The 26,224-nt window shown below is 39.3% G+C and overlaps 1 protein-coding gene across 2 annotated transcripts; it reads left to right on the forward strand.

Annotated features, from left to right (window-relative positions):
- Positions 1 to 658: 658 nt before the first annotated feature.
- C7 (complement C7) lies at positions 659 to 25,151 on the forward strand. Of its 2 annotated transcripts, none has more exons than XM_068667053.1 (18): positions 659 to 887; positions 1,194 to 1,249; positions 1,979 to 2,054; positions 3,020 to 3,161; positions 3,840 to 3,981; positions 4,767 to 4,905; positions 5,838 to 5,972; positions 6,915 to 7,158; positions 8,298 to 8,411; positions 9,066 to 9,232; positions 10,263 to 10,491; positions 11,110 to 11,281; positions 11,661 to 11,748; positions 13,125 to 13,257; positions 13,929 to 14,120; positions 17,009 to 17,105; positions 21,971 to 22,155; positions 23,817 to 25,151. In XM_068667053.1, exons 1-18 carry the CDS (start codon positions 882 to 884, stop codon positions 23,999 to 24,001), a joined length of 2,502 nt encoding a protein of 833 aa, XP_068523154.1. In that variant the 5' UTR covers positions 659 to 881; the 3' UTR covers positions 24,002 to 25,151. The 2 variants fall into 2 exon arrangements, with proteins under 2 accessions (XP_068523154.1, XP_068523152.1); XM_068667051.1 differs by having other exon boundaries at positions 660 to 887; positions 23,814 to 25,151.
- Positions 25,152 to 26,224: the final 1,073 nt, after the last annotated feature.

A 26,224-nucleotide genomic window follows, 5' to 3' on the forward strand; every position in this document is an offset into this window, starting at 1 on the left:
TATCTGGAGAGATTTCAGAACTTGGAGCTGCTTTTCCACGAGGGTTTCATCCAGGCTTTGACAAGATGTTTTGATGGAAATTTCCCCAGCTGTAGTGATTTATTGCTCTTACTGAATCATCTCTGGAAAGTCAAAAAAAGTCAAAAGAAAAAAAATAAGAGGGCATGGCAGGGTGGGAAAAGAGAAAGTGAAGTGCTCTTACTTTCGTAAGAGCATCCCCCAAAAAAGCCAGCTGTTGACGTGGAGTTGAAACCAGTGTCTGTGTATGGTCTTAAGATCCTTTTCACAGCACAAACACATCAAAAACAGGGTAAAACTTGCCTTCAGATCCATAAATTGATTTTCAATGTGAGAATTGATGTAAAGAAATCAACCCAACTGCACAAATCGAGACAGAAGATTTGTGGTCACATTTAACCCTTGGAAACATCAGCTTAAACATAGAGCAGCTCTGCCTGTCAAAGACAGGGACACAATGGTGGTCCAGAGTATGTGACATCAGCATTGGCCTGGGATCTCTGAAAAGTCTTGTTCAGAGGAAAGAAGCAGTGACAGAGAAGACAAGGAAAAGATGTTCTTCCAGTAAGTGCTCCTCACAACTTTGTGCCAGGCCCATTCAGCCTTGCCAAGCCTTGATTTATATGTTTTAAAAACACTGAGCAGCTCCAAAAGCTGGCTGTGTCCCTGGAGAGGACCAGCTGGGTCAAGATAAAAATTCCTCAGCAGTGTTTAGCCTTTTGGAGAAAAGAAAAACAGAATAGCAAGGCAGAGTGAGAAGAGACATACAGTAGCAGGCAGACTGACTGACTCCTTCAGCTGCTGAATTGAGTGGAAGTGCATTTTCCCTGGTAATTGCTGGATGTCTGAGTATTTCATCTAACATGAAGGTAAGACAATTGCTTACTTAATTTGTACTGATGAAGTGAATATGGCAAATGCAATGAAATATTAATTTATATGGAGAAATACTTGGCTGAAAATGTAATCGGGCAGAATTGCAAGAAAGAAGAAAACTGAAAAACAATACCTTGCACGACAGAGATGAGGAAAGTCAGTGCACCAATCTCCTTTTTTTCCTTTAACCTGAGTAGTGTAAAGACTGCAGAAAGTTTGAATAGCTTCATGAGCTATAAAAAGCAGAAAAACAACAACAACACACAGTGTTTAGTTTGCTTTTGCTCCTCTTTTTTCAGGTGCTGGGGATTTTTGTGTTGCTGGAAGTTACAGGCTTCTTTCCCATTTTTTCCAGGTGAATATTTGTTTAGAAAATTACTGAACACTGGACACTAGGCATGGATAATTTGACAGGTCTGGTGCATGTCATGGGACGGGGCTTAAAGGGATTTTCAGATGTATTTAATGGGAGCAAAGACACTGTTTGGTGTCAGCACTGCCCCTGCTATCAGTGATGACAAGAGTGCAGAGTTATGTTGTCACTTGCCCCTGTCTGGTGAAGGAATAGCATGAACAGCAGTGGCTTGAGGCTGCAAAACACAATGCAGGTTGCCCCAAGCCAGCCCTCAAAAGTTGGTTGCACCCCAGCTTTTTGAGAGCTGTCTGGGAAATTCATCTGCACCCCGTGGTATGCATAGCCCCTGACCACTGCTGGGCCATCTCCAGATGTGGTCTGGCCCCTTTCTGCTTTGCAATGTGGAGCTCATCTCTGAAGGTGCCCATATGGATTCACAGAGTCCCTACTGATTGTCAGGCCAGGTAAACATGCCTGGTCTTTTCTGTTGTTCACTGACCAGAAAGTCCAGGTGGAAAGTGATTTTGTTCTTGCACATTAAAAGCAAATCCCAGTGGTTTTTAAATTCCAGTGGTTTTTAGAGGGAGCCTGATGCCTGTAATTTATGTTGAAGGTCTGCTTTGCTGTTTTGTAAAGTTTTGCACTAATGCTTATGAATGGAAATCACTGACAATCTCCCTGTTTTGCTTTCATACTGAAAAACAAAAACAAAACAACCTACTGGAGCAGACCTTCCTATCCAGTCCATTGCCGCTGGAATTCTTTTGGCCCTTGGTCCGAGTGTGATGGCTGTACTCACAAACAGGTATAGATGGCCAAACCTTTATGTATGCATGATTTCACAAGCATATGCTCACCTCTTCTCTCCCCTCTCCCCCCCCCCAAAAAAAATAATTAAGAAATTGCTGTGTCTTTAAACCCAAATCAACTGTCAAACAAAAGCACCTGAAGTGTCTCTTCCCAGAAGAACAAAAAAGTTGCTGGACCCTAGAGGAGGAAAATCCTCCAGTCTGTTCCCTCTCTTCAGGGCTATGATATCCATGTTGCAAAATAACTTGCACTGTTTTTATTTTGGTGATAGCTCCAAAGAGCTCAGCTGAATTGTCTCAGTAAACTGAGATTTTCCTCAGCTGATGTTGGTTTGTACCACTTCCACTCATTTTTCATCAGAGGAGTCATACCTCAAAGGAAGAAAACTTTGTTACAAAATATTGTCCTCAATGAAAAACAAATTGATGATTTTTACAGTGCAACTCTACTGATGTGCAAGACATTTTTGCCTTTGATTTTCTTTCTTATTTACTTTGATGTTGCATCAGTTAGGGAGGGATTGGTCAAAATTAAAAATGTGCCATGATACTGTACTTATTCTTTTTAGTAGCCCAGTTGATACTATATTTTGTCATCTTCCTTAATGATATTATCACTTTGAAGAACTTAAGAAAATTTATATCAGTCATGACTGGTCCTATTAAAAATGTAAAATAAAACTGAAATTTGTCAGCAACTTCCTCTTTGTTTCAGTTACATATTAGACTTTTGAACAAAGTAGCCAAGTTTATGTCTAAAGACCTTACACTTGTGATTTTGGACCACTGACCTGTGAGTTAATTACCATACTGTGGTAATACAAACTGTGGTTATTCTTAGAAAAAAACAGTGAATGCCTCATTACCTTTCAGCAGTAGAGCAGCAGCATTGTCTTGACACTATTAAATTATTTCTTCTTCACGTTTAGATTTTCTAAGATCTCCTTTGATTTGCATTCAGATTCGGAGACGGACGGTAGCAGTTTATGGTCAGTATGGGGGAAACCCTTGCTCTGGTGATGCTTTTGAAATAAGATCCTGTATTCCCACAAGGGGATGCCCAACAGAGGATGGCTGTGGTGATCGGTTCAGGTGCTTTTCAGGTAATAAGATCTCTTTCACGATTTTCTGGTCCTTAAATTTAAGAAGATAACCTTGTTGTCTTTTACATTTATAAATGGGCAATACCATTTGAAAACCCTTGACCTACAGATAAATTTGATTCAGGAAGAACTTTCCTTTTTTTTTTTTTCATCCGTACATATGCATGTTTTTAATTTTTAATTTACTGCTCTGCCCCAGAGCACAGTTTATTATTATTATTATTATTAGAATTTAATTAAGGAATGCAACCTTAGATAAGATTGTTTAAAGCTGTTCTAGGTTATATCCAAACATCTTGGAAACTACCTGGATCCTGGAAATCGAGGGACACTAAAACGATGCTAGAATCTAAACAACTTAGGTCACTTGCACACACACACCCCAAATAAATAAATAACCTCAGTAGACAGACATTTCTCACAGAGGAATATGATGTTTTGGCGCTATAAGAGAGATAATCAAAGTTAATTATATGTGATCCCTCAAGGGTAGTATGCACTATTTCTTTATGTCTACATTTACTGATGTTTCAGAAGTCCTTCTTGGCATAGACTGTTCACTGTGTGAGTGGACAAGCTAGCATCATAGATAACTGGGATTTTTGTTTTTATTTTAAACAATTTATTTTAAATGAACAAACGTTTCTCCTTTCCCCATGTATTTTTGTTTTCATTTAGGTCAGTGCATTAGCAGATCTCTTGTGTGCAATGGAGATCAGGATTGTGAAGAAGATGGCACTGATGAAGATCGATGTGAAGAGAAGACGACTATATGTGATATTGATAAAACACCTCCAAATGCAGAGCTTACGGGAACAGGGTAATGTTCTGTGCAGAGCTCAGTGTTACTGGTGCCAAATGCCCTCAAGTTTTGGTTGTATTTACAAGCTCTAGCTGTGCCCTGGGCCTATGGTAAAGCATCCAATAAGCAAAAGTGTGCAGTAGAGCTAATTCTACCATACCAGTGGCTCAGTGTGTCTGGGATGTACCTGTCCTTTGTTTTGAAGCATGGAATAAAGCTTTCTACCCTGTTGTTTGAACACACATCTTCTAAGATGCGAAACGAAGCAGAAACCAATGGCACATAACAATCAGCATGGAAAAAAAATAAGCCAATACTCGTTCTTGGTACTGTGGATCCATATGGATTTCTACTCATTCATCCCATCTGCAGCCTAGCAAAATAATTTTCTCAAGTTTCTTTATCATAGTCGTATCACTTGGAACGTGATATAATTCAGATACACTACAAAAAGAATTTGGAATGCATGTCCTGTTTTTTCAGTTTTGCATTAATTGCTGGAAAAAAATGTAATAAAATCACTTGTGTTAGGTGTGAATGTCTTAACGTTAACAGATACTGACATGTGTTTGTGCTGATGAACCAAGAACATTTTGTTTTCCATATTCTAACATGTTATGCACATTGCAGTTCTTCAGATAAAAAGGGTCATCCTGCTGATATCCCCTTTTTGCAGATAAATAAGCTTTCAATCTTAACTGCAGATACAGCATTCAATTACAATGGCATGGTAATTTCTACCTCCTGTACAATGATTTGCTACCTCTCTCTCTTAATGATCTTTCATGTTTTTCCTTTCATAGCTTTGATGCCATTACTGGACAGACTAGGGGAAGAGTCATTCATACAAAAAACTTTGGAGGACAATGCAGAAAGGTCTTCAGCAACGACAGGAGAGAATATTACAGGCTGAGTGAAAGCATTCTTGCATATACTTTCCAGGTATGTTTCCATTAGGCATATGTTTGTATCTAAAGTAATGATTATAAGTCAGAGAATGATGTAAAGCTTGTAGGCAGTTTTGGCAGGTAGGCTTCCCTAAACAAAGCTGAATGATGCCTGTTCCCTCTCTGTAGAGACTCTCATAACTGTGGCTGTTCTTCATCTCTCACAAAATTAAAGGCAAAGAGAAGGATCCTGTGGCACTGTACACAGCTGTCAGCTGGCTGGAGTTGTATCAAACAAACACCACTGCCAATAGCAAAAAACGTCAGTGCCACCATAGCGTTTAGGGCCATATGTCACCAGATGCTCTGTGAAAGTTGTGTCGGCTCATGTTGAGAGAATCTGGTATATTAAAAGCTAAAATAAATAAATTAGAATGTATAATTATTTTGAAGGTGTTTATGTAAGTTTATTATTTTGAAAGAGACTGATTTATATCTGGCTAAAATGGAAGAAAAAAAATAATTTATTGGATAATTTATTGGATGTGATTTCTAATTCTTTCGCAGTTTGAATGTAAAGCCATATTCTTAGAATAAGTTTGGTCTGAATCAACCTAAGAAATGTGATGGGCACCTGGCTTTGAAATGCTTCATGGAGATCTTCCATTGATCTCCATCAAGTCATTGTCTCAGAGATTTAGTTTGTCTCCCCCTTATCAAAAGCATGCCAAGCAATCTTTAAAGTACTTTATTTTGAAGCATGTTTTTTATACATGTATATATATATGTATATATACATGTAATGTTCTTTCCAATAGATTTCACTGTTTCCTGTAAAATCTAAATTGGATTCAGCTTGAAAAATACATTTATATATTTAGTTATTTTTGCATCAGGAAGGACTCACTCTATTCTGTAAGTTACCATTTTTAACATGAAGCTTTTTCATGAAGCCTTTTATACAGAATTCTTTCTTCAATCTTCTAGGTTAAAATTCAGAATGATTTCAGTTATGAGTTTTTCAACAGTAGTTGGTCTTATATGAAGCACGAAGAGAGGCATGAAACATCAAACAATAGACACTACCATAAACATAGTGGAACTAAGGAGCATAGTCAAAAGGTATGTAAAAGTTTTCACAATAGCTTAGTATTTTGCATAGAAGTTTTCATCACTTTTCTCAGGCACTTATCTTGTGAGATGCACATATTTATTCTATCCAGATATTTTTGGCACAAAGTGCATGACAGAAAAAAAAATCCTGTATAAACTTTACAAAGAAATCACTGGTTTGGTTACCAATTAAGATGGGTTGGCTGCTGTTTTTTATTTCTTCATTTTACCTTCTTAGTAGTGATTTATTTATTTACTAGTTGTTTACCTCCCTATTTGGGACAGAAAAACACCATCTTCTTGTCATAATTATTTAACTTTTTTTCCACTTTCTTCTAACAGTTTATTGCACTTTTTTTCTACTACCTCTGTCAGTATCTTGGAGTGACAAAAATAAGCAATTCTGTGATTAAAATTAAGTTATTTTATAATACCATAAGAGAGAAATCTAGTGTCTTAAACAGCTGGGAATCACAGCATTTATGACTTTGACTTACTTAAAAAGAAGCATTAGATAAATGATTTCCAACTGACTCTCCATAAAGAAGTATAAACTCTATCCTACAGGAAGTAAACTCAAGCAATAAATATATAAATTTTATGGTATTCAAGCTGACAGAGAACGAGCTTGCTTTACTGCACTAGCAGTGAAGTATTTTGAGACTTAGTGTAACAAAATTCAAAAGCAATTGTGAGAGTCTGAGTGTAGGCATATAGGATTTTATAATTCAGCAGCATCCTCAGAATGGCTACAGACCCTTATGAGGAGGGCTCCTCTAGATAAAATCAGGGTGCAAAGAACACTTCTCTGGAGCCTCCAATTTCCTTTCAACAACTCTGTCAAGCTGAGTAGCTTTGGTTAGCAGCCAATATCACGTGCACATCATCTGGCTGCTAGAAACCCTCCTGTTAGTGAAATTGAGCATGACTGATTTCTTTTTCTTCCCCCAGAGTAGGCAACTGATGGTTATTGAGAACAGTGTGGAAGTTGCTCAGTTTATTAACAACCGCCCAGACTTTCTCACTCTTGCGGAGCCATTCTGGAAGGAACTTGCCAACCTTCCAGTTGTCTACGATTACAATGCCTACCGAAGATTTATTGAGTATTTTGGGACTCATTTCTTGCAGTCTGGATCTCTAGGAGGATATTACAAACTTATATTTTATATGGATACTGACAAAATGAAAGCAGAAGGTAGAGTATTTGTTATCAGGAACAAACAATAAAAATTTCTTTGCGTGTTCTTCCAGCTAATATCTAAACTCTAGTAAAAAATTTATACTTCTCACTACATTCTCCTCACAGGCAAAAAAATAAAAAAAATAATACTAAAAAAAAATTGCTAAAAGTGGTCAAACTACAATATTTAGTTACAGATTTGCATCTGTGACCTGCAGTGCTCTGGGTAGTATAGATTTGCTAGCTGGTTCAGGATCTCACGAGGCTAGCGCCAATCTGAATTTCAAGTAATATTAAAGCCTAAAAGTTATTTAGAGGTAGAGATTGGGTAAAACTGCATAAAGTAGAATAAATTACAAACAGAGCAAACACCAGAGTGACACGTGTGATTGTACTCATTGGGGAGCAGTGCTGTAGGATTAGGGATTGCTGAGAAAAAGAATGAAAGAAGAGATGAACTTTTCCCAAGAACACCTCCCATCTGTCAGCTTCCATTCATATAGGCTTTAGCAACACATGGACCTTCTCACAGGACCTGCTTTTTAGCTGCCTTCCAACTTTTTTTTTCTAAACCACATTTGTAGTCAACATGAAACTCAGAAATGAACCCAACATACTTTCCATGTGCAATACTGTTAATGGATGGATTATCTATCTGGATTAATGGATGGATTATTAAATAGATGGATTAACATTTTCAGAGAAGGGCTATGAAGCTGGTGAAGGGCCTGGAACACAAGTCCTGTGAGGAGCAGCTGAGGGAACTGGGGGTGTTTAGTCTGGAGAAGAGGAGGCTCAGGGGAGACCTTATTGCTCTCTACAACTACCTGAAAGGAAGGTGCAGGGAGCTGGGGGTCAGCCTCTTCTCACAGCTAACTAGTGATAGGACTAGAGGGAATGGCCTCAAGTTGTGCCAGGAGAGGTTCAGGTTGGAAATGAGGAGACATTTCTTCTCAGAAAGAACAGTCAGGTGTTGGGACGGGTTGCCCACAGAGGTGGTGGAGTCAATGTTCCTGGGGGTATTCAAGGAAGGGTTGGATGTGGTGCTTGGGGACATGGTTTAGTGGGTGACATTGGTAACAGGAGGACAGTTGGACCAGATGATCTTGAAGGTCTTTCCAACCTTAAGGATTCTATGATTCTATGATCTGCAGGTCTGAGCACAACAGACATGTACCAGTGCACCTCATCAGGTTGGAATTTATTAATTGTGAAAAAGAAGAAAACAGAGTGCTCCAAGCTAGATGAGCTGCTACGGACTTCTTCAGGTAAGTGCTCCATAGTGACTTATGTAGTTGTCATATCTAGAGCTTCTCCATCCTTCAAAACAGATGTCAAAATGAGGAACAGGTATTGATAGCTTTGTTGAACTGTATCTTAGAGTAGATTTAGATTAAATATTAGGAATAAATTCTTTACTGTGAGGGTGGTGAGGCACTAGACCAAGTCACCCAAAGAAGTTGTGGATAGCCCATCCCTGGAAGTGTTCAAAGCCAGGCTAGATAGGGCTTTGGGCAACCTGGGCTGCTGAGATGTGTCCCTGCACATGGCAGGGGGTTGGAACTCGATGATCTTTAAAGTATCTTTCAACCCAAACCATTCTGTGATATTATCATTCTATGTATTTATGATTTTAACAAGTTAAACCCAGACACCAAATGCCAAGATTGAAAGGCTCCCCAGCTCCCATCAAATGTAGCTAATACTTTCCCAATAGTGATTTCTTTCTGGACACATGGAAAAACAGGCACCCCTTGAATATATTATCCATGTAGGAGCACTTGATCCAGGCACAGATGTTTCATCTTTAATGATGCGTCCTTTCATTACTCATTAATACATATTTTGTGGGTATTGTTTCTATTTCCATTTGTGAATATAGCAATGATGGTATTTTCTGTGTTTCTCATCCCAATCTCCAGGAAGCAGCAGCAATAAGATTAAAGGAGACTCCTACGTAGAAGGAGGAAGCCCAAGTGCTTTTGCTGGCCTTAGTTATATAGAACTGGATAATCCTGATGGGAACAGTAAGAAATATTCCTATTGGGCCAGATCAGTGACAGACTACCCCAAAGTAATTAAACAAAAGGTAAGGATATTTTGCTGGAGCAGAGATGAGCAGATGGGATTACCTCAAGGGGAGAAATGATTAAGCTCTAGCTGGTGATTAGTCAGGCTGTAGTCTGCAATCATTTTGTATTCAGAACACTTTATATAGTAAAGAAAAAATCTCTGGACAAAAATTCATGAAGCTAATATAAAGTGATCAGCTGAATCATAAATCTAGCCCTTGGCAAGCAAATACCTGCAATTTTACAAACTTTAAATGACTGTAGTGGAGTTCTGCTTAAGAATTCTGCTTAAGAGTTTTGCGTTAGTTTACCCTAACACTGGAGAAAGTCCCTTTTCTGAAATGTATATCGGCAGGTCTTTGTGGCTTCCACTGAGCTTGCCAACTTTTCTCTATGCTTTTTATCTCTCTTCCTTTTCTCTGCATGCAGAAGTTTGGCATTCTGGGTATTCTGTGAGCCAGACATTTCAAAGTTGAGCATGATAATATTCACTGCTACCTTGTTTAAGTCTCTTTTGCGAGTTGCTCAAAAAATGAAGAATGTAATAAAACCAAAAGAATTGTCAAGTAGTTTTCAATGAAATGTAGGAACGGAATATCATAAAACATGCAATAGAAATGCAAAAATGTTTTTGGTTATTGCTGCCTTTAATCACTGGTTAATGAAATTACAATCTCTAGCTTTTTATACTGAAAATAGCTTAAGTGAGGATTAGTGTTACTGTAAATTGGTCGTCTGTGTTAAGACACACATTTATCTCAGCTGTAGTCTTATATCTCAAATATTTTTAAGCATGTCAAAGCATTAGCTTTAAAAGGGATTCTGCTAAGCAAATCTGACTTTCCAGAAAAAAAAAAAAAAAAAAAAAAAAAGCTAATATTAAATATTAACATAAGAGTTTAGCCAGTTAGTTGGGAAATTAGAGTGTCTTTAAAGCCCCATCCACAGGAACATACATCACAAATTATCTCATATGAAAAGCATATTTATGAACACTTATATCCCTGGTATAACTACTTAATATAAATGTCTCTCTACTGTATGTAGCTAACACCATTATACGAGCTGGTAAAGGAAGTGCCCTGCTCCTCAGTCAAAAAGCATTACCTAAAACAAGCCATTGAAGAATATATGGCTGAAAATGATCCCTGCAAGTGCCAACCATGCCAGAATGGGGGTGAGGCAGTTGTGGATGGAACCCAGTGTGTGTGTTACTGCAAACCTTACACCTTTGGAGCAGCTTGTGAGATGGGAACTCTTGTGCAAGATCAGCCAGGTCAGCACTCATTAACCTTGTGTGAGTTCAGAAGTGGCATGTGTGTGCTCTTCTGCTTCTAGAGTCTGTTTGTCCAGCTGCAAAAACCGAACAAGTGGCTGAAGTTGGGCAGTGGCTGCTGCCCAACACACACCATGGGGATGGTCTTGTTGAGTCTGAGTCCTGTTTATTACGTTCAAGCAGTACTTCACAAATAATCCTTTGTGTTATTATTGTTGAATACAGTGGACAATATTAACAACTCATAAGGCAACCTTCAATAAATATATACGTAAATATATACACACTAAATGACTGGGTATTAATAACTTTAGAAATTTTTGTTCTTTGATTTTTACTTAGCTGTAGTTGGTAGTTATTTCTGTGCTTTCTTGGATGGGTAAGTCATATAGACTTCGTGGAATTATTCTTAAGTAAAAGGTGAATTTGGGAGAAATTCGTTGCAATTTGGACCTCTCTGTATGATCACATTTTAGCTCATCATTAGCTTTGAAAAGTAGATGGCAGGTGTTTTTTTTTTTTCTTTTTCGTTTTTTTTTTTTTTTTTTTTTTTTTAAGGACAACAATCCTACAGAGTGGTTAATGTGGAATATTCAAATATTCTCAAATGTAACATAGGTGTTGTTGATGGACACTGGAGCTGCTGGTCTTCCTGGAGCTCTTGTTCGGGGGAAAGGAAATCAAGGAGTCGAACTTGCAACAACCCCTCCCCAAGTGGTGGAGGGAAGGCCTGCATAGGAGAGCACCATGAAAGCAGACCCTGTGAAGATGAAGAGTTGCAGCATTTGCGGTAGGCAGAAAAGGAACAGTTGAATAATGAATACAGGAAGAATTTTTAAAGTAATACAAAAAAGCACATAAGCTCTTGAATTCAGGGATTTGAATTCCAGGGCACTTGTTGAGCTTTCACATTTAAGTTGAATCAAAATGAAATTTAGAAGCTCTGATTCTGATACAAAGTAAGAGTATAAAATGGGATAAAAAAACAGTAAACTGGGCTCCTTTCTGATTAGTAATCTCTCAGATAGCTTGGCAGAGCCTGCTTTAAATATAATCGTGATGTAAATGGGACATATAATGGTCTTGAAAATGGACTTTTTTGGGAAGTGTAATATTTTGGGAGGAAGAGAGAATAATTAAACTTAACTGTATTTTTGTTTTCTTTATAGCTTTATTGAGCCACACTGTTTTGATACATCCATAACTCCAACAGAGTTCTGTTCACCTCCTCCTCTCTTGGAAAATGGATTTATTCAAGTAAGCTATTTCTTTTACTCTGTTTTTTGTTCTATTCCTATGAGCAGTGTCTCAACTGCAGTTAATATAGAGATTTTCTTGTAGACCCGTATTTATCTTGTTAAACTTTTTATCTACAAACTTTATAGAGCTACTGTATAGCAGCCTTCTCAGCATTGTTCCCTGTCTGTCTTTTACAAGACTTTGTATTAAGAATAAAAGAAAACCAAAAAGTCAGAACAAAATCTTCACTTTTCTGGATCTGGATCCTTTTCTGGATTCTTTTTCTTTTTGCCTATGGAAAATAAATCTACTTGTCCTATACACACACACACACACACACACACACACACACAAAAAAAAAAACACAACAAACAAACAAACAAAAATACTACATAAATTACATTTTAAAGTAAACAAAACTGGAGAAAAAACAGCACAGAGAGTAAACTGTCCAGCAAATCCCTAGCAAAATTATAAACAGATTTTAGCAAAGTTTAGTTTGTATCCTGCGAATCACCAATGAATTTTCTTATTATTTACTGAAATTATGATCTGGCAGGGTATTTGGAGTGACTAAGTTAGGCCTGCTTAACAAGGGAAACAAAATTCTTCAGGGTATAAATTACGTCTTCTGTATTTTTCCTCAATTAATAGATAGAAGGATTAGTTACAAATCCATCAGTTGTCACTGCACAACTGCAAACTGAGGCAGGGTCCTAAATTTTGTATTCTCTCTTTTGCTAGTATTTTTTTCTGTAATTGATAGTTGCCTCCCATATGAATATTTCTGGTTCAAAAACTAAAGATAAAACCCTGCACTTTTACGTGTAGTCTCAATTTTTCACAAGAGTTCTCCTTAGAACAGAAGGTCATATAAAATGACAAAAGACTTTTGTCTTTAAGTTCAGTTCTTCTGACTGACCATATCATATTAGCATTTAGGGAGCAGATAACATGCCATCCTAAGAATCTGCAAAGCCATATACTCTCTACTGATCCCTCTTGCATGGCTGTTCTAAAGCATATGTTCCTCCCTTAGTGTTTGATAACAGCTATATTTGCAGTCAACTTATGGACTGTCAAGAGAGCACCATTCCATCACTGCCAGACCTCTGACACAGGTACCCTTGACCCTAGCCCTCCCTTTGCTAAGTTAAGGTAATCAGAATATTCTGTATTCTGCTAATCTTTTGGTAACACCTCCATTTTGATCACATTTTCTGACTATCAATAACCAGCACTGCCCACAGTATTCCAGACAGTCTCTGCAGTACACTGTGAAGTGACATTAATCCTTCTCGCTGTCCTCAGCATCCCAGTATCAAAGGGAGTTCAACACTGCTGGTGATTCTTAGATTATATATTTAATATTTAATCTATTTATTTTATTCCAGAATGCTGAAAACTCATACCCTGTTGGGAAAAGCATTGTTTACGCTTGCAGACATGGATATTCTCTTGTCGGTGATCCTGTTGCTAAGTGTGGCAGTAATTTACAGTGGCAAGTTGGAGAAAGATATTGCCAGGGTATGTTGGATTCTCATTTTGAAATACAGCTTAATTCCAGTGAAATGTCTCAGAATGTCTGCTTTCACCTGTATTTCCCAGATCCTTAGGCAGGACTGGGTCTATGTTGACTTTTATTTTGAAGCCACATTTTGTTATACTGAAATAGAAATGTCCATACAGTCAAGTTTATGGAAGTGAAAAGACAAGAAGTGGAACAAGGAGACTAAATTCCAGCCCAGGATTTACTTTCTGTGGGAATAGCCTTTGTTGCTTCATTCAATCCTGTGGCTATATCTAAGAACAATTGGTATTGTCTATTTCTAAAGCAAACTGAGTAAAATGTCCAGTGGGCAGTACTGGGCAACCACAAAGATCTCAATTAACCTTGTAGCCTATCCCTACTCGGTTGTTAAGCACTTGTATGAACCATTAGTAGGAACATGGATCCTAACAACACAGAATCTCTGTATGAGCTAGGGCCAGGCCTGCAGGCAGTAGAAGGAGATATTATCACTCCATCCTTGGCATAATGAGTTGATAGCCTGAGTTAACACCACCAATATAGTTCTACAGGAACATCAGCTAATCTTACTGTTCAATTTGTTAAGAAATGAAGGAGAAGATAAGACATGAGCACTTTCTGCAACCCACTGGTTCGCTGTCACTGTCTCAAATTCTTCATTCCTTAGAAACTTCTTGTCTCCTACCTGTCCTGGAGGATGGCTTGCAAGGAGACCCATGGAAACCTTCATATGAGATTGGTGAGAAAATAACTCTGTCCTGTATACAAGGCATGCGCTTAGAAGGAGCACACTCCATTCTCTGTGAGCCCAGCCTCAAGTGGTCTCCTGACATGAAAACTATTCAGTGTGTAAAAACAGGTAAGCCACTGTGATCTTCCAAATGCAGCTCGGGATTTTACTTTCCTGGACAGACTACTGGTAATACAATAGTGACATAGCACTATACCTGATATAATGATAGAGAAATTGCATTTTTATCACCCAAAGGATGTACAGAAAACATGAGTGCATGCTTTCTGTGGGCTCCTCAAACAAGATGCCTTAAGACATTTTTTCTGAGGTTTCCTCATGGCTTTTTGATTCCCACTCACACTTATAACAAGCATTATCATCAACAATATTTTAAGACATTACCTGTGATAAATGTTGCCTATTCTGCCACCCGAATATACTTCAATTTTCACCAAGGTGGTGTAATGCCACCACCCCATGAACTGCACCTTAGAGATAGTATTTCTCTATCTGGAAGCTGTTGAGTGCACCACAGCATCTCATGACAGAGAAGGGAGGGAACCTGATGGCTTCTTTTGCCTGCTTGACAGTCACACAGCTGATACGGAGTAAATCTCCAGGAACTGGAAGCAAGGAGGAAATGGCTCTTCAGGTTCATGATAGCAGATGCTGAATCTGTCAACAGTCACTGGTAGTCAGTGTGGCAGAGAGGGAAACAGTGTATAGCATAAAGCAGCTTTGTCTCAGTTCATCTTTTCCAGCTGTGGAGGGCAGACAAGACTTTCTCTTTTGCTGTCCTATGATGCTGGTCAGTGATGCAGAGGCATCCAAGCAGCATGCTGCTTCAAGCCAAGCACATCCCCTCCCAGGTTTCAGATGCTGTCACATCCCTGCTGAGACCCTTGCTTGGAGTCAACTAACAGCCACTGCTGTTACCAGGTAGATTAGTCAAGGGAGGTGATTCTGCCCCTCTACTCAGCCCTGGTGAGGCCCCACCTTGAGTTGTGTGCCCAGTTCTGGGCTCTCCAGTACCAGAGGGACATAGAACTACTGGAGAGAGCCCAGAGGAGGGCTACGAAGATGATGAGGGGACTGAAGCACGCAATGTACGAGGACAGGCTGAGAAAGCTAGGCCTGTTTAGCCTGGAGAAGAGGAGACTGAGGGGAGACATCATTAACGTGTATAAATATCTGGGGGAAGGGTGCTGAGAAGGTGGAGCCAGTCTCTTTTCATTTGTGCCCAGCAACAGGACAAGAGGCAACAGGCACAAAAGGAAGCAAAGAAAGTTTCAGCTGAATATGAGAGGGCAGTTTTTTGCTGTGAGGGTGATAGAGCACTGGCACAGGTTGCCCAGAGAGGTTGTGGAGTCTCCTTCTCTGGAGATACTATAAACCCACCTGGATGCCATCCTGCACAATGTGCTCTTGGTGATCATTCTTGGCGGGGGGGTTGGATGAGATCATCTTCAGAGGTCCCTTCTAACCCTGGCCATTCTGATTAGGCATAACTCCTATGTTTCATGTCTGTCCTCTCCTTATCAGCCAATTGCTGCCCAAAGTTGCCTGATCTGAGGCAAAAGGCAGGTGACAATCAAGTGTAGACCACAAAGTTTCAGCAGCCCAGTCTCAGTCATCTGCTGATTCCCATCTGTTGCTGATTCTCAGTCCTAGTCATCTTTTGCCATATCACATCCACATGCACACCAAGAGTAAGGATTTCAGAAGGAATAATAAACCTGTACGTAACACAGCTCACTATTGCTGAAGTACAAAAAGGGGAGCATTACCTTTGTACATTATAAAATTAAAAATAAATAAAGAAAGAAAGAAAGAAATTAGAATCTAAAACAATTAGAATAACAATTAAATTAACCATTTAAAATAAGAAGGAATATGAGTTAAAAAGGGCAAAAATTAAGACAATCTGTGTATATGCAGACATGGTGGCACACATACATTTGACCATACTGAAATAAGGTGGGTGGGAGTATTTAGTTAGTAATAGTGTTGGTAACAGTCAACTATACAACAAAGAGCCCCAGATCTGGAGACAGGGAAGTAATTTCTGGTGGAAATTTTCCCTCTGCAGGCAAACAGGGTTATGTCTGCTATCTGTACTGGAAAGCACTACAGCTTTATTTTTAGTTCTCTGGCAATTTCTGCTTGTCTATTTTGCTTGGTAAGTCTTAATCCTTACAAGAGATTTATTAAAAAAAATAAAAGCTACAATGTTCAGGGATATTAAAGTTTAATGTTAAAGTAGAAAACTAGAGCCACCTAATCTAAAACACAAATCAGGATAAACCTTTCTCTGAAAGTGTGTCTGTATGGATTTAACAGAGTTGTGCCATTATTCGCTATAGAAGCCTCTAGAGAAATATGCAGCAAAGGCCTATTTCATCTTAAAGCTTGGAATAAAGCTCAACAGTCACAGAACAGTACATGTGTACAGTGCTCCTCCCTTCTCCCTCACCACCTCCATCCCCCCACCCCCCCCAGTCATTTTTTGTTTTTTAAGTTACTGCAAATTAAGAACTACATGGTGGAACTTGCTGTTTTCATTACCAACAGTGCATAACAATTTTAAGGCTAGCTATTTCTACATGGGGCTTTGGAGCCATAGCTTTTCTGGTGACAGTAGCAAAGCCAGTAACTCTGAAACCTAATGATAAAGCTGTTTGCAGCACTACTAAGTTTAGCAGAAACAGACAGCTGCACAGAAATGAGATGATGAAAGTTAAAGCTTGAACATTGTACATGTCTCCTTCTGTCTGACTCTTGACCCATGGATAAATTACCATTTGGTAAGTTTGTAAAGCGTATCGTATCTTTTTAATAGTTATAATTCCTTCTGTGCAGTAGATACTTCTAATGAACATGCAGGATGTGGCTTTATGTCACGGCTGTATCCAGTGTCTTTTATGCTCAACTGATAGGATAATTTCAGAGTAGACCTCTAACAGCCCTTGTTTTTCCTGACCCTTAATAGCATTGTCTGTGCTCTTCTACTTCAGAATCCAGTGTGAAAACAGAAGTGACAGAGCCTAAATGTCAGCCATGGGAGAAAGCGCAGCAGTCGCAATGTGTGTGCAAAATGCCCTATGAATGTGGGTAAGTTCAGGCTGAATTTGGCAATGGCTTTCTCACTTTATTCAAGACCAATTAAATTTCTTAAAGTTTCAGTCTATGACAGATTGGAAAGCTTTACTCATGAGAAGCAGGCATTATACTTTGTTTGCTTTACAGCTCAATCAATGTCCTGCTCATAACTTACCTGCCTTGTCAGAGCTGTCATTGGGTTTTAGTGATGATGGAATTTGGTTAGATGACAGAAGGTGAAGGGAAAATTTCAGCTCCACTTGATCTGTGAAATAGATGGAAAAGGATAAGATGATATTTCGAAGATTTAGAAGATGGAGGAAAACTTAGAACAGAGACCCTTGGGACATAAACCATCAAAGCAGTAAGCTGGTGAAATACAGCAGATTTCTTTTCCCTGCTGAGAGACTGGAGTGTTATGAAAGGCACAATAATCTAATCTCCCATTTACACAGCAGTTTGCACAGACCAGTCATGTTACCTTTCCTGACCTCATAACTTGCAGACCAGACTTTATTGTTTCCTATTTGATCAAAGCCTATATTCAGTAATAAACCATGCAGGAAAAAGGTATGGAAATGAGTCACTCTCTCAGTTCTTCGCTAAGTATTAAGGGAACAGAACCAAAACAGAAGAGTAACAAGAAGAGGCCTAAGAGCACCTGGCACTGATGGCCAGATGTGCCAAAGAGCTCAGCACTCCAGTATTTGGGCTGGTTTTCACAGACCAGATAAAGTTTCCTATGAAGTCACCACTGAGTTCTGGACATGACATGAGGCCAGTTTTTGTCACAGCAGAAGCTAAGCAGTTTGGAAAATTCAGGATAGCATTCTCATGTAGCAGGTGAAAGAAATTTTGAAGTCCTTTCCTGATTTCAAGGTTACAGAACTTCTCATTGGAGTACGCTCACTTTCCATCAGCCACATACTTCAAGGGTGCCGTGCATGGTTACTCAGGTTCTAAGCCAAAATGGGTTTAGATTCTAAGCTGATTCTAGATTCAAAATAGATTCTAATTCTAAGCCACAATTTGAACATCTCAAAATTAACACTGGTCAGCTTTGTTCAGGTTTCATATATCCACTGGGCACTACCCTAGAATTTGAGGCCATTGTCTTGTGTAATTGCCAGGTTTGTAATAAATCTGTCAAGAGCCTATTTCTATTTTTAAAATATTTAGGTATTTAATTAACAAGGTCCTACTCTTTTTGTCTCAGTACTGACTAAAGTGAGGCAACAACCCCCTTTCAGGTTCATGGGTGCAGTTAAGTTAGTTGCATAGGAATTGAAGGGAGTCCACAGTGCTGGGGAAGGCCTTGAGTAGAGTCACAATTACCTTGAAATTAAATTAATTACATTCAGTTATGCATTTAGGCTTCAGTTAAAATTATTCTGCTGCCTCCTGTTTCTATTTTTTTAATTATGTTCCAAATGGCAGGAAGATAGATAGCAGTCAGTTTTGTTGTAGTCTTTTCACTGTCTTGAAATAACGCATCTAATAATAGAAGGATAAATCATTGTCTGTCAAAGCAGACCAATCTGCCAGCCTATTAATGCTGTAGGACTAAGGCATGTAAGTAGATCTTGGTCCGTCCTGAGAACACACAGGTAATATGTTTTGCTCTGCTGTGGTGGTGAATCTCAGCAGCAGCCTCTGCTCAGGAGGTGGGAACAGGTCACGGAGGAAGGCAGAAGCACCATGGCTTCAGAACCATCCTACATCCTTTCAGTTTTCAAGAGACCAGCCCAGCAACAGAGACTTCTAGGTACAAAAACCCCACAAGGAGCTGGTGAGGGCTCTGTCATCCCTCATGTGATGACATCTGTCTTCCCCAATTATAGCCAGGGAATGATCCTGAGCAATGGAGCTGCTGAATTACTAAAGCAGTTCCTGGCAGTGTTTGGCAAGTGTAAACTCCCAGGTAATTCAAAGGCACAGCCCAGGAGTTATGAGGGATAGAGACCATTACTAATGTGCAATCTAATGTGGTCTCCTCCTTTTGTGGTCAGCGAGTTAACAGTATGGACACTAGCTGTTCTACTCTGCATGAATTGGCCCTATGGCCAGGAAAGGGTCAGAGCACAGTTAGCCTGTCAGTATGGATGAAGACACGGAGGCCAAAGACCATCTCCATACTGAAGCATGAGATTCAGTAATTTTTCAATACTCTTTTTCAATAATCTTTTTTACACACACTTATTTGTGTAGCACACATGTCTCTCTTTGGGGTTCTCAGCCTGTGTTAGATTAAAAATTATGGTCTTGAATACAATTTTTAGAAATTAAAATAATTTCCAGCTCAATTTCTCACTTTCTTGTTTCACTGAAATTTGCCTGCCTCTCAGAGCAGGTGAAAAGGAGAGACATTATTTTCTGACTTACAACTATTTTATTTCCCATAATATGTACTTTATTAAAGGCTTGTTCTTACTCAAGTCTTTTTTTTTTTTTTTTTTCCCCAGGTGAAAGGTATTGAATTTTTCAGACTCCCTTTGCACAAGAACCCTTCCTTGTCTCTAATAATTTTCATTGTGCTATTCTTGTTCCCCTGTAATATCATTTCTCAACAAGGAATGCAAAATATTAAATACTCTTATGAGTACAGATTCTTTATGCTTTTTCCTAGGCATCTGAACATTTCAATTTCCACTGACTTTTCCCCAGGTGGCCCAGCCATAGTAAAAGGTACACCAGTCTCAAGACAGCTAGAGCTAGACAAAATAGAAAACACACTCCCTGCATTACTTCCCGAGCAATTAGACCTTCCAGGGTTCAACCAGCTGGTTAAATTGGCCTTCCTCCCCTCTGCTGGATGTCACTAAAGTGGTGCAAACCAGAGACACTAACACACTCCTATCTTTTCAGCTAAATTAACTTGCCTCATAAAAAAGCTTTTGTCTTTAAAGCTCAGATATTGAGATTTATCATTGTAAGGCAAATAAAGAAGGCCTCTGAGCAATTTTAAATGCGATAGACAACTTTACAGATCAGATGCTTCCTCTGAATCACACTATGTTCTTCCAAATCCAAACAGATATTTCAAAATCAAGAATATCCTATACCTCTGTCTGCAAAGATAACTTTCACATTATAAATCAGTGCACCACTATCTCATAGGCTGTGCTACTAGACAAGCAAATGATGTAATGGAGACAGATGTATGGGCTCCTTTATTAGCTGCTTGGTGCTGCAGATACATTGGTCTGTCCTCTTGCTGTGCCTCAGAAAAAGAGTTAACCTTATTCCATTCCTTATGTTAACAGAAGAGCAGTAAGGAAAATGTAGGCAATAAACCTTTATTAGGGATTCAGCAGCTCGTATTTTGACTAAGCACCACTGCAAGTGATGACACTAACATCTTAAGGAATATAATACAGTTGTAATATTTGAGGACATATTCAGTTGCAGGTAAATGCAACAAAGTTCTCAGGATCAGCTGATAAAGGAAAAAAGAAATAAGAAAAGAAGAAGAAGAAGAAAGGGAAAAAAAAAAAGATGAGGAAGAAGAAAAGAAAAAAAGAAGAAAAAGAAAGAAAAAAAAAAAGAAAAAGATAGCTCAATATACTTGACCATCAACTGAACAAAGTCACAGTGAGGACTTTACTACCAGAGCTTTCCTCTCCCAAATTCTTCTTTCTCTGTCTGACAAGCCACTTGCACATGACCTGTTACCCTTCCCTTCATGAAGCCTTGTGGAGCTTGTTAGGGCTATTTGCCCATTCATTATCAGCATCTCATCCCCACTAAACCACCTGTTTTGCTGAGGTTGACTGTCAGAACTGATCTGTTAAGTACTTAAATTTTCTGTGGGAGTGTTTGTGAGCTCAGACAGTGGAGCTGTGCTGAATGAGAGGAGGGGTCCAAAGCATCCAAAGCTCTCCATCTCCTAGGAGCATCTCTGCTGTCTGGTGCTCTGTGCAGTGCCTTACCTCTGGCTGTACCACACAGCCAGGACAGCACGGGAAGACCACTTCTGAGGAGTCAGGGCTTTTTTCACCCCACACAGATGTCATGGAGTGAATTAAGAGCAAGTGGAGAAGCCTGGGTTTTGAGATTACAATTAAAAACAAAACAAAACAAAACAAAACAAAAAAAAACAAACAGGCTTTTTTCCCTCCTCCTATGCTTACAGCATGAAACACAAATAATAACAATTTCCTGGAATTGTCCCTGAAGCAAATACTATCTAAGGTTGTCCAAGAATCATTATTACCACTTTTACAAGCTAATTTTAGTGGGTGTTAGCACAATATCTGACGTTCAGGAAACAAACATGTAAACTCCCAAGATAAATAGAGTGGATTTCTCATAAAATTTCTGTGTATATGTATCCATTTTTCCAGAAATAAGTCTGGTCTCTGATGTTGGATCACAACATTTTATTTGGTAAAAGCTCAGGTTTTAAAGGACAGTAGAGAAAAGGTCTTTAAATACATTCTTATCTCTTACAATTTAGAAGAAAATATAAAGTAATTTAATATATGTGTGTGAGTATATATCATTATGTGTATATGAAATATTTTGTTTGTATGGACTTGTGTGTATGCATGTATATTAGAGAACAACCAAGATCTGAACTCTTTTAAATAAGTCTCTCCCTCAGTGCCACTGAGGTTAATGGTAAAATACCCAGTGATGTTCCTGTCCTTGGACAGGTGCTGTATCTGCTGAGGAGCAGCAACCTGTGGAAAAGAAAAAAGTCAAGAATTATTCATGCATCTAAGTGTCCAGTTCATCACTGCACTCTTAGGACGTACCTCAGTGAACAGGGAAAACAGAACCAGACACTGACTGTTTTCCACCTTCTCAGCTCTTTTTAAGACATACAAAGATAAAACACGTATAAATGTGTTTTTGTCTGTGCTTTTTGTTTTCAGTCCTTCCCTGGATGTCTGTGCCACAGATCAAAGAACCAAGAGAAACATACCTTTAACGGTTTGCAAGATGTATGCCTTGGAGTGCACAGGCAGAAAATATTCTCTTACTAGCTCAGACAACTGCAAAACTCCTCAGGCCACTGAGAAATCATGTGGATCATGCCATTCATGGGAAAGATGTGATGGTAAGATTCTTCATGATTATAAGTGAAATTGTTTGTACGAACAAAATGAAATCTTTATCCCCAGTTACACACTACAGCAGCTCTGTGCTGGTATGGCATTTCCAACCCTCCCAGCACCATCAGGCATGCACAAACTGCTGAGCTGGTTCAAACCATCAGCCCAGTGTTTGGTGGCTAAATACGGCAGAAAGACAAGGAAAACCCTGCAGGAGACTGTAATGGAATGAGCTATCTTTGGGAAAAGCTTATTCCTGCTGCCTGGTGAGTGGGTTACTCCATGTGATGTGCTTCTGTAAGCTTGGGGTGAAAACCTTGCCATACTTTTTTCACTGACTCCATCCATTTTAAATTCTGTAGCATGGGGGGGGGAGGGGGGAAAGGAGGAGGAGAACAACACAACACCAAATCCCACATTTCCATTTCAATGGGTGTATTTTTTAATATGTTATCAACCCTTAATGAGCAGAGAATGTTTTCATAGGTCAATCTGGAATCTTCCTTCAGCTGTTTTCCTCCTTGTTTTGTTTTTTAGTGTTCATCCCCTAACCCCTTTGCTTCTGCTAGCTCAAGGCTACCAGTCTCACTGTTTTCTTCAAGGTTTCCCTGTTTTCTTCAGCTTAAGAATACATTCTCATTCTGTACTGTCTAGAAAAGCCACTTGCTTTTGTTTGTACTTCACTGTATATCTCCAGTTTCTCATATTGTGAACAAAGGTGAAGGCATACTCCCTCAGAGAAAACAGGCCCAGACTTTTGCAATCTGTCTTTAGTGGAAGTTCTCAAATTCCCTGATCTAATTTCCCTGAGTGTCCTCCATTACACTGCATTTAATGGAGGGTTGGCAGAAATGGGAAGATAAAGGACTAAATTAGGTTTTCAGAAGTGCCTCAGATAGAAGGCACAGTTATTGTCATATTTTGACAATAAAAAGATCACTTGTCTATTTTGTCTACCAACATTGAATAGACAATAATAGTAGTAATAATGATAATAGATAATAATAATAGATAATAGATAATAATAGATTATCAAAATTGGTAGAAGCCTCAGCAGACACAAACAGAAAAAAAGTTAAACATACAACACCAAAACAAAGACATAACTATGAAAAATAATCTCAGACTTTCTTATCTGGTTGTTTAGCTGTTGTTACCAATACAGCTAAACATTTATTTCTACGAGCAGATCCTTTGATCATAGTGAACTACCTATATGTAAATAAAAATACAAGTGGTAAGTATGTTCATGATTAGTTTGTTACTTTCCAAGGACAGACCTCTCATCTTACATGTCACCTGGACTGTGGAGCAGTAGATACATGAAAAGGTGCTATCAAGTTTCAAGCAGAAACATCAGAGATACCTTTGAGAGCAGGATCTCAGGCACCTTGGTGAAGCTTTTCTGACAGGCACAACCAGACTCTCTGAGTAGAGGAAGCCCAGTAGGAGGAAGCACTGGGATCCTAGGACAGACAGCACCACTTGTGCATGCTTCTACTTTTTCCACTGAACCTGAATGTTAGCTGATGTTAGTTCTCATTAGAAGAATCACCCTCCACACATCTCTATTACTTCTGCAGTTTTGCTAGAAATGGTTTGGTTTGTTTTCCGTTGAGTGGGATGCCATCCCAAGTGCTTTTCCCTCTCTTTCTTTACTCAGCAGAGTCCAACACCTGTGTTTGTGATGAAGACGCGTCGTGTGAAGAGGGAGGCATCCAGATTTGTGTTGAAGCGAGCGGCTCTGCTGCCCATCGGACCATGACCGAGTGTGAGGCTGGGCGGCTCAGGTGCCGTGGGGAGACCGTCACCCTTGTCAGCATAAGGCCCTGCAATGTGCACAGCGAATAAGATGTATTGTGGTTCATTTTGTGTGTTGCCGTGGGATATGTCAAAATGTGTCAGCTCTTGGGCAGGACATACTTCAAACCTTGCTCTATCAAATGTACGCTCTGCCGTGAAGTTCACTGCAGCCAACAAGACCATGTGCATTGGCTCCAGTTGGCTCTGGCCTGAGGCTCTTCATCAGGCAGAGCTGCTCTCACTGCTACTGCTGACCCAAGGGCTTTTGGCTTAGGCCCCTGATTTAGCACTGTTGGGTTTTCTTTGCATTTCTGTCACAATTAAAAAATGTTCCTGAACTACAGTTGCCAAAGTAGTGATGGATTACAGTGTCTAACATTATAAATACATTTTTCTGAAAGCGACACAAACATATGCATGTACTGATTATATTTAGATTCTCAGAAAAAGAATAGGCTTTACAAAACAAGATGTATGATTCCTCACTCTTAATAAAGTAACTTTTTCTTAATGTGCCTTATTCAGTTGAGCAAAAAGCATGCACAGCATTGAACCTGTCATTGAGCCTGAAGCTTTTAAAGGTCAAAACAATGTGCATTAACAGTAAAGTTGGCTTAAAGTAATGAGAATTCCTATGCTTTCAGCTTCTTGTACACAGAAACACTTCATGAAAAATCACCATTTTACACTGTCATAGCTATCACTGTGAGCTACACTTGTAAGCGCAGATAACTGCATTGCATGTCACATACATTTATGTTTGTGCCCAAACTCGTTTGCTCACAGACCATTGCACATCAAAGTCTTCCACCACAGCTTTCCACAACTTTCTCATAGGGAAATGCATCCTCACAATAATGGAGAGACTTTGGATATAGTTCCCCTGGAGATAACCTTTGGCAATCTCCTAAGATTGTTCCTAAACAAAAGGAGTTTTTGACACTCTTTCCTTATACACCTAAGCACACTGTCTAGCATAATGAGGCAAGAACTTCTTGGCTCCCATAGGATGTATCTTGCAAGCTGAGGTGTCCATCCTGGCAGTATGATCTCCTCCTGACTATTCTCAGATGCAAATAATGACTAAGGGCTGGATAGCAAGTGATCAAGCCAGTGCAGTACTACCACCAAGAAGATTTTATGCTTTGTAATTAACAGATTTTACTTCTTACTGTTAATAAATGCCTACCAGATGAAACATCTCTCTCAGTTTTTATGTTTGTACCTGTAGCTTTCTCACACAAACCCTATGCTGAATCATAAAAGCTTGCTTTCTGTGGTAATGAGAATTAAGCCAGAGCAAAAATGGTCTGCTTTTCTGTGGAGACTTCTGCTTCCAAGGGCAGTTTTGGTGGAGGACAAGGCTTTCACAGCAGTGATCAAGAGGACCTCCTGTCCTTTATGCTCTCTGGAACTTAATGGCTCTTTTTTTTTTTTTTTTTTTTCTTTTTCTTTTTCTTTTTTTAGAAAATTACACATTTTGCAGACAGCTTACAGATGAAAATAAGTAGAATAAAAGCCAAGTTAATCAGTTATTTTCTCCGAATTACTTGTTGAATATGAAGGAGAAGGATTTCTGGGGAGCTGCTGAATGTTTGCCCCTCTGTTTACTCCCAACTTTCTTCAGAGTTTCTATCCTTTTTCCTTGGGCAGCAGGTACGGCACATGACTTGACAATGAGCCCACTAGGTGGCAATGGCCTACATATTTGCTGCAGGCAAGAGAAAATCATCTGGAAAATTCTGGACAGAGAGCACTGAAAGAAAAGTGACTTGGTGATTCATGTCTTCAAAGAGGAAAATGTAGAAAGCCTGTCAAAGTATAGAGCATCAAGGAATTTTGAGAATCACAGAATGGTTTGGGTTGGAAGGGACCTTAAGGCTCATCTAGTTCCAACCCCCTGCCATGGGCAGGGACACCTCCCACCAGACCAGGTTGCCCAAGGCCCCATCCAGCCTGGCCTTGAACACCCCCAGAAGGGGTATCCACAGCTTCTCTGGGCAGCCTGTGCCAGTGCCTCAGAATTCCTGATTAAGAAACAGTTAAAAAAAAAAAATAGTAATGTTGCCTGATACTAATCTTGCCACGACCAGCAGGAACAATTCTTCACATCCATGAAATGACGTAGTCCAAGATAAGATAGACAAAATATTGATGACGACCACATTTCAAAAGCTTCGTCTAGTCCTTTACATCTCACTGTTTACCTGACACATCCAAATCTTTACAGGGCTCTTTTGCCCCTCCTCTCTTTTTCTAATTACTCACTCT

Source organism: Anas acuta, chromosome Z (genome assembly GCF_963932015.1).
Source record: "Anas acuta chromosome Z, bAnaAcu1.1, whole genome shotgun sequence".
NCBI lineage: Eukaryota > Metazoa > Chordata > Aves > Anseriformes > Anatidae > Anas > Anas acuta.